Raw genomic sequence first — 12,573 nt, 5'->3', positions numbered from 1 at the left:
GTGCACTTACCTACATTATTACAATGTCCAAAGCACTTTACATTAGCACACATTTACCATTTACCCTTTCATGCACAAATTTACACACCAATGGTGCTGCTGTCATGTAAGGTTGCTGCCAACCCATAGAGGGTAAATTAGGGTGCAGTGCCTTGCCCAAGGGCACTTTGACAGTGGGCAGTCGTGGCAGGGCATCGAACTGCTGACCCTTCGGTCCCAGGACAACTCGAGCTACGAACTGTGCCACAACTGCCCCACCTGATGGGAAAGAGTTGATGTAATTGTTATATGGAAACGTGCAAAAATTGGGATGTGTCCTTTTGGACTTTAAAGCAGCAATGAGTTCATTCTTTTTGGGAGCCAGACACCCCCATCTAAACGCCTGGTGCTGATTCACGGCCGCCAAGCTGTTGCGTAAGGCGCTCTCACGCCTGCGGACACATTCTTTGTCCTGCTGTGCAGCCCTCTTTGCCTCGGGTCACTCTTTCTGGAATGTGCCATGACTTTGCACTTACAGGTGCCCCGGGTTGCAAATTTTTCCAGTTTATTTTTATATTTTTCTTCACTTTGGACCGAACTAGGAAAACGGCAATCACAAGGCTCTTAAAAACTAAATTAAAACTCTGTAAATGTGTTTATCACGAGTAGACGTCCAAACCATTTGAAGTGGAACAGATGGCAGTAGGCCTGTCGCGATAACAAATTTTAGTAGGCGATATATTGTCTCATAAATTATTGCCGACATATAATATTGTCTTTTTTTTTCTTTCAACTAATTTAACCACTAATGTAGTGACAACACATCCAAATAAATCACCCAGTCAAATGCAATACATAAGTGAGAGACCCAATGCCATTTTTGCTCGCTGTTAAATAGAGCCCACCAGTGTTAGTTTGATCCAAAATGACTGTCATCTTGTCCTGCAGAGTGTGCATGTTAGCAAATTTGAAGCCAAATTATTCATTGCCAATCAGATTTTTCGTAATGGGTGTCATTTTAAAGCTATTCTTGGTGTAGGATCTGAAGTATGCGAGATTTACTCCAGATACCTTTATTTACATGTTGAAAATGACGTGCTTTTATTGTGAAATGTTCACCAGGAGTACATTCGCTAAGCCGCTAATCGTAAGCTTTAAACTCAGAAGGCAAGTGCAAACTTCTATTTTCGACATGCATGTGGTGTCAGAAATATATATATTTTTTCGCATCGTTTGCAAATACCGTAAACCAGCGAGTTTTCAAGTTTGACACTTCAAACCTTTTTACCACAAGTGTACGTTTTGGAGAAGACTACCAATGTTTTATAACAGGCTAGAGTGGTTAGTACATTGTCTTTTTCAATTAGCCTCAATGTAACATTGCTAAAGTTTTACTGTGTTTAATATAGATGTGTTTCCTTATTTTGTATGTCGGAACCTTAATTCTACGGTGTGTTGATGACAAATAAACATGTGTGAAAGGAACTGGAGTCTCATATGCAATCAACATGCACAGGTGCAGAGTGCACGCAACGCAGCACATGCACGCACGTACGCGGCTATAAGTCGCAGCCGGAAAAATTACCGACCTCATTTTTATTTACCGTGCGATCAAATGACTTAATGCATATCGCGACAGGCTTACATGGCAGTGAATTAACCTGCCATCGCTCCCACTTCAAATGGATTGGACGTCTAGCGCTGCCAATGAGTTAAAAGAATGTGATTTTTTTTTTGTTTTTATTATGGATTACTTTCATTTCATTCCTCTACTGGCATATCTTGTGTTTCAGAGGGAGCGCTGAAGACGCACACAGAAAGAGCTACCAAAATGCCGACTCAGCACCTGAGCGCAGCTGAGCAAAAGAGTCGCATGGACCTGCAAATGTCCACAGCCCTACATGGTAGGTAGGACACCCAACGCAACCCCTATCGCAGAAAAGAAACCACTGACTGCCAGAAGTTATTTTATCCCTGGGCAGAGTACTGTGGGGATATTTACTCTTCAACTTTGAAATACATTAACTCATTGGCTGACTATATTAACCTAACATGAGGAAAAAAAAACAGTAGTAATCTTTAGGGGTGTGACAAAATATCCAAATGGTGATATATCGTGATACTTGCATCCCAAAAGGTTATTGATCATCATGCCAAGAATTGAAATATTATTTTAAAAAGTTGTTTATGTTTAAAATAAATAAGGAACCAACAAGTTTGCTACCAAAATCTTCCATCATAATCAGGGGTGCACATAATTTTTTTGCTCAGGTTCTCAGAGGAGGACCTGGAGATGTGACTTGAGAGCCGACCCGCCTGATGCGATAAATTTATGACAAGCTTTACTTAGAGCCAATTAACTTTAATTATATTAACAATTAATGCTTGATTAACATCAACTGGCACAACAAAATTGCCATTACTTTGAAGTGAAATGTAAAGAAATAAGAAGCACCAATTCAAAATAAAGGGCATTATGCGGCTCCCACATTAACTCCAAGCCTTTTTAAAAGTGGGATATCCTCCTCATAAGACCTCATTGAACGTGCATGTTTAGCTTTGTAAAATGCGAGCAAAAACACGTTTGTCAGTGCATGTCGCTGTTCATTACCTTTATTCCGCCACTTGTCCATAGGGCGAGTGGGGTCCTGTTTGACATCGATAGTTTGCTTAATTGCCACATGCTGTTTTTTTTTGTGCTTTTCAAAGTTTGGATGGCTGAAATTCTTTGACCCTACATAAAATGCGCTGCTCTTATCGGCGACATTGGGATTCTCACGGCACATTTTGTACCACATTTCCGTGCGAGCATCATTTGCTTCTAGCCATGGTACCTCCTGTAGCCACTTTTCAGCAAAAGTCCTTTTTTTCGGTAGCTCCGGTGACGTCTCTGTCGTCTGTCTGTCTTTTGACGGGGGTGGGGGAACACGGAAGTAATTTAGTGATGGCCAAATGAAGCCTCATGAAGCAATGAAGCTTTGCAGCCAATTGGTTTGCACATGTAGCAAAGCTTCATTGTGCTTCATTTACCCTATGGCGCCATCAAGTGGTCTAGAAGCCCAAGAGGTCAACATTGTTAAGAATTCAATGGCTATTTGCTTAAGACAAAGATATGAATGTGCTTGTGTTAGTAATTTAGTATGTGAACAAAATACAACAAGTGCTAAGGGTAATTTGTTATACATTTTTATTTAGAAATAATAGCTTTCCCACAGTGGCTGGCTTTAAACAGTTTCTTTTTTTTGGGAAAATATTTCACCAGCTTTAGAAAATATTCTTTCACAAGGCACAGATGAAGCTGGGGTGCAGAGAAATGTGAGTGCCAGTTTATATAAATTTGGGTAGGTATTCTTTTGTGCCTCCCAGTACACTAATGGATTGTTCATTCTGTTGATGTTTGGTTCAGATAGGTACACACACACACACACACACACACACACACACACACACACACACACACACTCACATTTATATTAAAGTAGTTTTTCTCCCTTAACTTATTGAAAGCAATCAAATCAAAATGTTCCCATACAGGGGAGGATCGCTCTTTTCGCGCAGGTTCCATCGCAAGCAAAGGACAAGGCTCGAAAAAAGATTGCACTGGTTGCACTGTTGCGAACAGATGTAACAAGTACAGGAGCCCGAAATCCACAAAATGTGAGATAACAGGCGATCGCCATTGCGTTTTGCAACCAATTTATACCGTAGTCTGTCCTGTTTTTGCAATGTGCACCAAACGTTGGATCACTTCCGAAGCCGGCGAGGCTTCCCACGTCATCATTTCCGGGTTTTGCCGAAATGAAACGCGCCTCGCTACAAGCTTCGTGGAAACCCCCCTCCCATTACTCGACACAAGCTTCGGAACCTTGGCTCATTTCGTCCCATCACTAAAGTAATTACTCAGTGTGGCCTGCCTCTTCAAAATTTTGAGAAGTTATTTTCTCGTGTCCGCCGCAAATACAGTGGTCAGCCATCGGTACGCAAAAGCGTATGGAAGCCGTTGAGGGCCAGCGCATTTGTCTACGTCCAGTACGCATGCGCGCATGCGGACCACTCATGTGCACCCCTGATCATAATAGTGTCTCGGTTAACTCTATGGCTGCCGTTGACGGCGCTCGACACACAATCCATTAACCCAGGAAAGGGCGAATGAATGTTCGTACATTCAAAACCAGAGCATTCATAGTCACTCTTTATGATTCTCAGGGCATTTACAGGTCTTTTTCTGTTCTTTTTAGGGCATTTACAGGTCACTTCCTGTTGAATTTAAGTGACTGCCTATTCGTTCCCGGGTCACTTCCTGTTCTGTAACCCAAAATAAATTGCCTGGCATTGGGTGCCACTGACGGCCTTAGAAGTGGCAGGGGCCTGTTTGAAGTGGGAGGGGTTCTATCGCTGCCACTCTCCCAGATCAAATAGATTGGACGTCTGATGAACTTACAGCAGAAAGATGGAGATAGCTTGTTTTTCTGTTGGTTGTTTTGTAGAGTATCTTAGAATAATTTTCTGACCAATGTATTGATAAGCGCTGTATCGCCATATCGTGAGATTATCGTGAGCTTTGTATCGCAAGCATTTCGTATCGTGAAGAGGTTCCCACCCCTACTAATTGCAATAGTATTTCTTAAGAAGTATATGAAATTATTTTGTTTGGAAAAACAGTGATGCGATCTCAAAATATATTTTTAGCAAAAGTTAAAAAATGTGAAATTAAAAGATAACCAAAAAACAATGTGTTGTAAATGGTGTGGGAGCCTCTGGCGACACCAGGCTCACGATAAGGATTATCTCACGATATGGCGATACAACAGTTATCGATACGCGGATCAGGAAATCATTCTACAATAAACAATATATTGATTTTTGGTAACTCCTGTTGATTTTGGGTCATTTCCAGTTCATTTGGGGGTAGTTCCATGTTGATTTTGGGTTACTGAACAGGAAGTGACCTGCAAATGTAGTATAGTATACAATAAATAGGAAATGACTCAAAATCAACAGGAAGTTACCTGTAAATGCCCTAAAACGAAGATGAAGTGACGTTTAAATGCCCCCAAAACTGGGATGACTGGCTGTGAATGCGGTTTCAGTGTGATTGACGGCGCTAGACGTCCAATCTCTTTCACCCTCCCTGTCAAAATGGATTTGGATGCCTAGCGCCGTCTGTGGCAGCCACTGAGCTAGGCCAGACACTATTTTAGTGGAAGATTTTAGGAGCAACTGATTGGTTCCTCTTTATTTCTTCAAAACTGTTACCTTTTAAAAACGATATATTAATTCTTGGCTCCTTCGATAACCTTAGTGCGCAAAAAAAAAAAAGTTTTTTAAAAAGAAGTTACTGGTGTTACTGTAATACCAAATTTTGCCAATTTTTATTTGTATTTCTTGTACAATGACCTTGAGTGTTTTGAAAGGCACTTTTAAATATAGTGTATTATTAAACCAACTAATTAAAGTCATACTATCCTCAGTTTTAAAAACGGTTCCAAGAAATGGCAATTAAAAAAAGGCGTACTAAGTTTAATAGAATAATATAAAATTATTGAAGAGATGAGCTTACGAAAGTATTGTTTAAATAAAAACACTCTAAGATTTAAAAAGTATAAACCGAAAACCTGGTCAAAAATCAGATTTAATTTAGGAGTCTGAAACATAAAAGTGTGTTTCTGAAGTGAGTGCCATGAAATTTTTATTTACTCGATGCGCCTTCAGGTCAGCCGTGTGGCGCCAACGCTCTCAAGTCCATCATGAAGAAACAAGACGGGCGAGCAGACTCCAACTGCGCCAAGAAGAACTTGCAGTTTGTCGGTGTCAACGGCGGGTACGCCCATCGGTTTGACCCTTCCAAAGGTTCATCCCAGTGACTTTGCTCTCTGTCGCCCCCTTGTGGAACAGCTATGAAACCACATCTAGTGATGACTCCAGCTCTGAGGACAGCAGTACCTCTGGATCTGAGGATGAGCAGGAAGAGAAGGAAGGAGATAAGGATGTGGTGGAAAAGAAAGAAGCAGGAAGTTTGGATGAGCAGGAGACCAGAGAAAGGTGTGGAATTGGAACTCGTTGGCTGCTTATGACGGCGCTAGACGCTCTTTCCCTCCTTCCAGTCGAAATGAACTGGATATCTAGCGCCGACAATGGCATTGAAAGATGACAAGAAATGTTAGTGTTATTGAGGGCCATTACCAGTTCTTTTTTTCAGTTTAATGTCATTTTGTTTTTCATGAATATTTGTAATTTATACTAGGGCTGTCAAACGATTAAAATTTTTAATCGAGTTAATTACAGCTTAAAAATGAATTAATAGTAATTAATCGCAATTCAAACCAAATTTAAAATATATATTTTTCTGTAAATTATTGTTGGAATGGAAAGATAAGACAAGATGGATATATACATTCAACATACGGTACATAAGTACTGTATTTGTTTATTATAACAATAAATCAACAAGATGGCATTAACATTATTAACATTCTGTTAAAACGATCCATTGATAGAAAGACTTGTAGTTCTTCAAAGATAAATGTTAGTACAAGTTATAGAAATTTTATATTAAAACCCCTCTTAATGTTTTCGTTTTAATAAAATTTGTAAAATTTTCAATCAAAAAATAAACTAGTAGCTTGCCATTGTTGTCAATAATTAGACAATGCTCATGGTACTGAAACCCATAAAATCAGTCGCACCCAAGCGCCAGCAGAGGGTGACAAAACACCAAAAAACACAACAACTGGACATTACACTGTGCTGTCATTTTAATCTGAGCGGGGCATGTGCGTTAAATGGGTCAAAAATTTTAACGTGATTAATTTTAAAAATTAATTACCGCCCGTTAACACGATAATTTTGACAGCCGTAATTTATACATTTATCAATCAATCAGGAAATGTATTTAAAAAATCTTTTAAAAAAAGCAATATATACTGTATATAAATTTAGGGCTCGGCAATGATTACACACAAAATTAAAATGGCACAAAATTACTGATTACCAGATATACTGGCTGTACTATATACAGGTCGCGCACCTAGTTTGTGTTTTAAAAGTAGGTATTTTAGATTGACCCTCGAATAGCTCACACCACAATATTGGAGATTTTCGGGCCAATTTTCGATACTAATATGACTGAAACAAATTTTAACATTTTACATATTTTATTGTGATTTAAAAACTTTTTTTCATTACCTGACTGTATTTTTATGAGTGACAACTATATCTACGCAACACAAGCAATGAATCCAAATTTGGTAAATATATTATTATTATTAAATATATAGTCTTTATTCCATCCTTGGTCAAGTTTTGTTTGTAAGTACTGTTTGTCTAAAAGTACAGTCAGTGCATATTTTTGTTGCTGTTCAAGATGTTTATATTTTCATATAAGACATTTGTAGATTGAGTGTAACTTTTCTGTACAGTTAGTGTACATAGCTAACGCTAAGTTGTATGCTTTTTCAGTTCCGCGGTCTAAATTGGACAATGGTCACCATATCAGGTGTATAGGCGGCACCTGAATTTTTGGGTGAAAATTTCTGGGGAAAAAATGTTATATGGTAATCGCATTGTAAATTTAAATTACAACATTCAAATGTATTATCGGATGACGATGCGATGAATCGTAATTAATCTCACGTGATCGCGATTAAAATGTGTAATTGTCGCCCAGCCCTAATTGAAACCTGATGTCCACAAAAGTGGACATCACATTTTGGGTCATTTCAGCCACACTTGTATACCAAATATTAATCTTGTGGCCTACATGTCCCCAAATGTGATGTCCATGTATTGGACGCCAGGTCTTTATGAGGTTGTTTTTTGAAATAACCCCCAAAAAATTAAAAATCACATACCCCATAAGCGGTCAACCAACGGCTGTATTGTCACACACTTGGTAAATAGTGGTTGCCAATGTTTTCCCTGTGCAAAGGTACGAGTTCAGCGAGAAGATGCTGGCAGCGTGCAACGTCATCAAAGTTCACCTCAGCCAGCCTGAAGACGTCAGCGCTAAAGACCTGGTGACAGTCTAGTCCAGTGGACGCCGATGAAATGCCACACCTACGGACAGATAGAATGACTTCTCGGATTTCCTTCCCGCAGAGGGCGAGCGTCAACACGGTGCAGCACGAGTGGTTCCGCGCCTCCAGCCAGAAATCTGCATCTGCGTCGACAGTTTCTGATTACTTGGCGGCGTTCCGCGCCGTCTCTCCATCCGTGCTGCGCCACGTGGTCAATGCGGCCGATGGCAACGGCAACACAGCGCTGCACTACAGTGTGTCGCACTCAAACTTTCCTGTGGTGAAGGAGCTGCTGGACGCCGGTGAGATTCCAACCTTCCGGTCGTACGGACTGAGAGCGGTCGAAAAAAAAACGACGCCGTGTGGTTCGCAGATGTGTGCAACGTCGACCAGCAGAACAAGGCGGGCTATACGCCAATCATGCTAGCCGCGCTAGCCGCTGTGGAGACACCCGCCGACATGCACGTCGTGAAGGAACTCTTCGGAAAGGGCAACGTCAACGCACGGGCTAGTCAGGTCAGTAGACAAGTTGAGGGAAAATAGTGTTTTTGGCTCCCTCTCGATACCGATATCCGGCTGTTTGGTATCGGCCGGTACTGTACTAATACAATGTTATTGAAAAAAATATATATACGGTGGTACTTTAACATACGATGGCTGTTAAAATTTGACTCGCCATTTGTTTCTATGTCCGACGATGTGCTAGAAAATACGACGATTTATGACAGCGCAGCATTTTCTTTGTTTTCCTGCAAAATGGATGCATGGCATATTTTCTTGTGAGAGAAATCGGCATGAGTTCCAAGAAGGTTAGTGCAGGTGATGAAAAAGGGAAAAAGTTGACGCTTACCGTTGAAATGAAAGTGGAAATAATAGAAAAATATGAGCGTGGTGTGTGCGTCCGTGAACTGGCTCGACAATACGGCCGTCTTGACGGCCTTCCTCCGACCTCCGTTCGCCAGTCTTTATAAGTTAAGGTGACAATTCTTATTGTGGTAACATTGCCAAAGAAATCGCCAGCTTCGTCAGGTTTTTAATCATTTATTTCAGCTGATACAACACAACACGCCTACTGTACGCTGCGGTTGACGGCATCAACAACAGGACATTAAAAGAGGAAGTAAAATTTATCTTACTGTCACGTCAGCCACGCGGTGCGTTCAGGTACAGCACGAAAAACACAACCCCCACCCGATTCATTACATTTTTACTGGAATTATTATTATTCCGATTTTTATTGATAATTTGTTTTGCTACGTGTATTTGTCATATGTAATGGTACCAGAAGTATTTACTAAAGATTTATGTAGGTTTTTGGGCTGTGGAACGAATTAATGGAATTATAATGTATTTTTATGTGAAATTCCTGCTCGGCATACAAACATTTCGACTTACAAACAAGGTCCTGCAACGAAATAACGTCATATGTGAAGGTGCCACTGTAAATAATATTTGATCTTTTTAACAGTAAATTACTGCAAACTCACTCGACTGCAAAGTAATTGTTGTCATAGCTTGGTCAGACACTGCTTAACTCATTGTCTGCCATTGACAGCGCTAGGCTTCCAATCCATTTTTAAGTGGGGGAGTTTGTTCTTTGGCTGCCACCCTCCCACTTTTTGATTCCCACTCCCACAATTGATTGGACGTCTACCAATGATAAACCCACTTCAACTTAGGGTAGAAGCTTTTTTTTAAAAATTTTTTTTTTAACGGTGGCATGCATAAATGGCAGCCATCTTCAGGCATGAAAATCTCTCACCTTTCGGCGAAATTCGCCGTTTTGAAGTAAAAAAGGATGACCTACGTGAATCGTGTAGATCCGAGGAGAAATTTTTTAAGGGGGGGGGGGTCGGGTGTCGGCATGTGCCTGTTACCTTCACGGTTTATCATGCTATTAAAACGTCGCGGTTACAAAACCACTAAAATTTTCCGTCATGCAGTAGTACGTAATCGTTATTTTTCATGTGTCAAAAATGCAGCCAGAAGTGGCTTGGGGCAGCAGCGCTTACCCTTTTCCGTTTGATGCTCCGTGTGCCAGTGACGCTATTCCAGCAAACCCAAAAACAAGCATTCTAAACGCAATTGATCTCTCACATCGTGGCAACTGAAATATACCAAATGAATACATTTAAAACGTTGTACAATCGTATTTTTCCAAGTGTGAGTAGCTTCAACAGTTTAGCTTCATGAAAAAGTTCGCCAAAAAAAACCCCCACACATTTTCCTTTCAAATTCAATACACAAAGTTACTAAAAACTTACAAAGCAGAATGATAGGCAAGGCTTAGCAAGGAGAGCAACTTCATTGAGGTTAATCACAGCCGCTGAGAGAGAAACAAGTTTGAATGCAGGGGGGGAGAAAAGAGCGTCAAAGATCGTTAATTGCGAAAGATGATCTTGTTCTAAGTACAAATTCACGTTCGCTGGAAGAGGAGAGGTCTCACTCCCAATTTTTTATTAGATGAATGCATTTGCCAGCATATTGAATTTGGTGAGTAATGGTTTCAATCGTTTTCATATTTTGCGTTATGACAAGTTACTGCCGTTCGTTCCAGCTTGCATTGAACACTGCCAGAGCTAGCCAAATCTCTGGTGAAAAAAAATAGCTCCCGTTAAGTTTGCGTCAAGCTTGTGTATTTAATGGTAATATAAAAGCAGTGTTGTCAGTAACGCGTTATGTGAGTAATGCGTAACAGTAATCTGATTACTTTCTTTCAGTAAAGAGCAATCTAACGCGTTCATTTTTCTAAATCCGTAATCTGATTAAAGTTACTTTCCTTGATGCCTGTGCGTTACTATTTTGTTATTGCCCCATAATGTATGTATAATGAAGAATACTGTAGTCATGGGAGTGACATCACGTGTCACATTTTCTAATCGGGGATGGAAAAAAAACAGGTGACGTGTTTTACCATGATGCGTGAGCCGTGAGCGCTGGGAATTTGCGGTCAAAACAACATAGCCTTGCTATCTCGCCAGGATGCAATTAAATAGGCAGGAGATATACTACAAACGGCTGCATTTGCACACTGGAAACACAGCCATTACTTCACATTTTTGTCCAGTAAAGATGACAAAAATATCTCCTTGCGCTGGCTCTAAAAGACTGTTGACCGCTAAAGCATCCAATTCAAGCACCACCTGGAATTACAGCACAACAGGTAACAAGACAGCCAGGACTTTTTGATACTGCTCGTGGTCAATCCTCTGTTCAAGCTCAGTTGTTGTTGAGGGTTTTGAAAGCTTAGGTTGAAAGAAATTCTAAATATCCATCTTGCCTCCTCAGCTGTAGTTTTGGCTAAGCAAAGCAAACGGCCGTCTCTCAGGTGCTATAGTCACAGGATCTGTTCGAAAAATAATTTGGACCCATTATGAAATACTTTGAAGGATTCTTATTCATTTCATTCATTTTTGTTGTTTTATTGCTCTAAAACTTTTATAGACAACATTTTAATGGTCATATTCAATGGTCTATACTTTAAAGGGGAATTTCAGAATTTTTTACATTAGGCTTAATCTTTGAGTTAGCCTGGGTTCAATTAGTCGCTGGAGTTGATTTGAACAAATTCTGTGCAGTTTGCCAGTTATTTGATAGTTTCAGGGCTTCGGAGTGAGAGCGCGAGTCAATGGTGGTTGAAATCAACTCCTTCAACTAATTAAACCCCTGCTAATTTGAGTATTAAGCCTTATATGAAAAATTAAAATTGTCAAATTCGCCTCATGTTTCGCCGACGGAGGACATTTTGGCAGCACGCCGGAACATATTTCCTCCACACCCTTCTCACCTTTTTAACCCCTGACCCATTTTCATGCCTGCATCTTGGGTAGGTTGACCTGCAGTTGTAAACTAGATCTTGAAAATTATTGCGCTGCACTGGCATGTTATTTCTTAACACTCCCTCTAGGGGTGGGAACCTCTTGGTACCTCACGATACGATACGATTTGCGATACAAAGCTCACGATAACGATGATATCAAGATACTGCGATACAACGATTATCGATACATTGGTCAGGAAATCTCTCAACAAAACGACTAATCATGAGAAAAACAAGCTTTCTTAATCCTTCTGGTGTAAGTTTATCACTAGTACACATCCAATCCATTTGAACTGGGAGGGTTACATTGACTGAACCCCTCCCATTTTAAATGGCCCCCTCCCAATTATATGACCATCAGTGGCAGCCAATGCCAGGCAACAAAGTAATTTTGGGCCATTTTGGGTCATTGCCCGTTGATTTTCACTCACTTCCTACTGATTTTGGAGCACTTCAGGGTCACTTCCTGTTGATTTTGGGGCATTTTATGGGTCATTTCCTTTTCTGTAACCCAAAATCAACAGGTAATGAATAGGCAGTGACTCAGTCATCAGGAAGTGACCTGTAAATGCCCCAAAAATCGGAGAAAGTGACTGAATGCTCTGGTTTCCAATGAACGAACGTTCATTTGCCCTTACTGGTCTTCATAGATTGGGTGTCAAGCGGCGTCAATGGCCATTGAGTTAACCGAGACATTATGACAGTGAAAGATTTTAGTAGCAACTTTTTGGTTCCTTTGTTAAATTTTAAACATTGACA

At 40.4% G+C, this 12,573-nt stretch overlaps 1 protein-coding gene across 3 annotated transcripts in view; it reads left to right on the top strand.

The window, feature by feature from the left end:
- kank1a (KN motif and ankyrin repeat domains 1a) overlaps positions 1 to 12,573 on the top strand; it is a 78,975-nt gene that overhangs the window by 65,000 nt on the left and 1,402 nt on the right. For all 3 annotated transcript variants that reach the window (XM_057831063.1, XM_057831064.1, XM_057831065.1), the window contains 6 exons: positions 1,773 to 1,883; positions 5,692 to 5,800; positions 5,875 to 6,021; positions 7,907 to 7,994; positions 8,077 to 8,296; positions 8,368 to 8,510. In XM_057831063.1, coding sequence (XP_057687046.1) covers positions 1,773 to 1,883; positions 5,692 to 5,800; positions 5,875 to 6,021; positions 7,907 to 7,994; positions 8,077 to 8,296; positions 8,368 to 8,510 — 818 coding nt within the window. The remainder of the gene's footprint in view (positions 1 to 1,772; positions 1,884 to 5,691; positions 5,801 to 5,874; positions 6,022 to 7,906; positions 7,995 to 8,076; positions 8,297 to 8,367; positions 8,511 to 12,573) is intronic.

The sequence above is a fragment of the Corythoichthys intestinalis genome, chromosome 3 (assembly GCF_030265065.1).
Source record: "Corythoichthys intestinalis isolate RoL2023-P3 chromosome 3, ASM3026506v1, whole genome shotgun sequence".
Classification (NCBI taxonomy): domain Eukaryota; kingdom Metazoa; phylum Chordata; class Actinopteri; order Syngnathiformes; family Syngnathidae; genus Corythoichthys; species Corythoichthys intestinalis.
The sequence above is the reverse complement of the archived record's forward strand: the minus strand, read 5'-3'. Positions and strand labels throughout refer to the sequence as shown.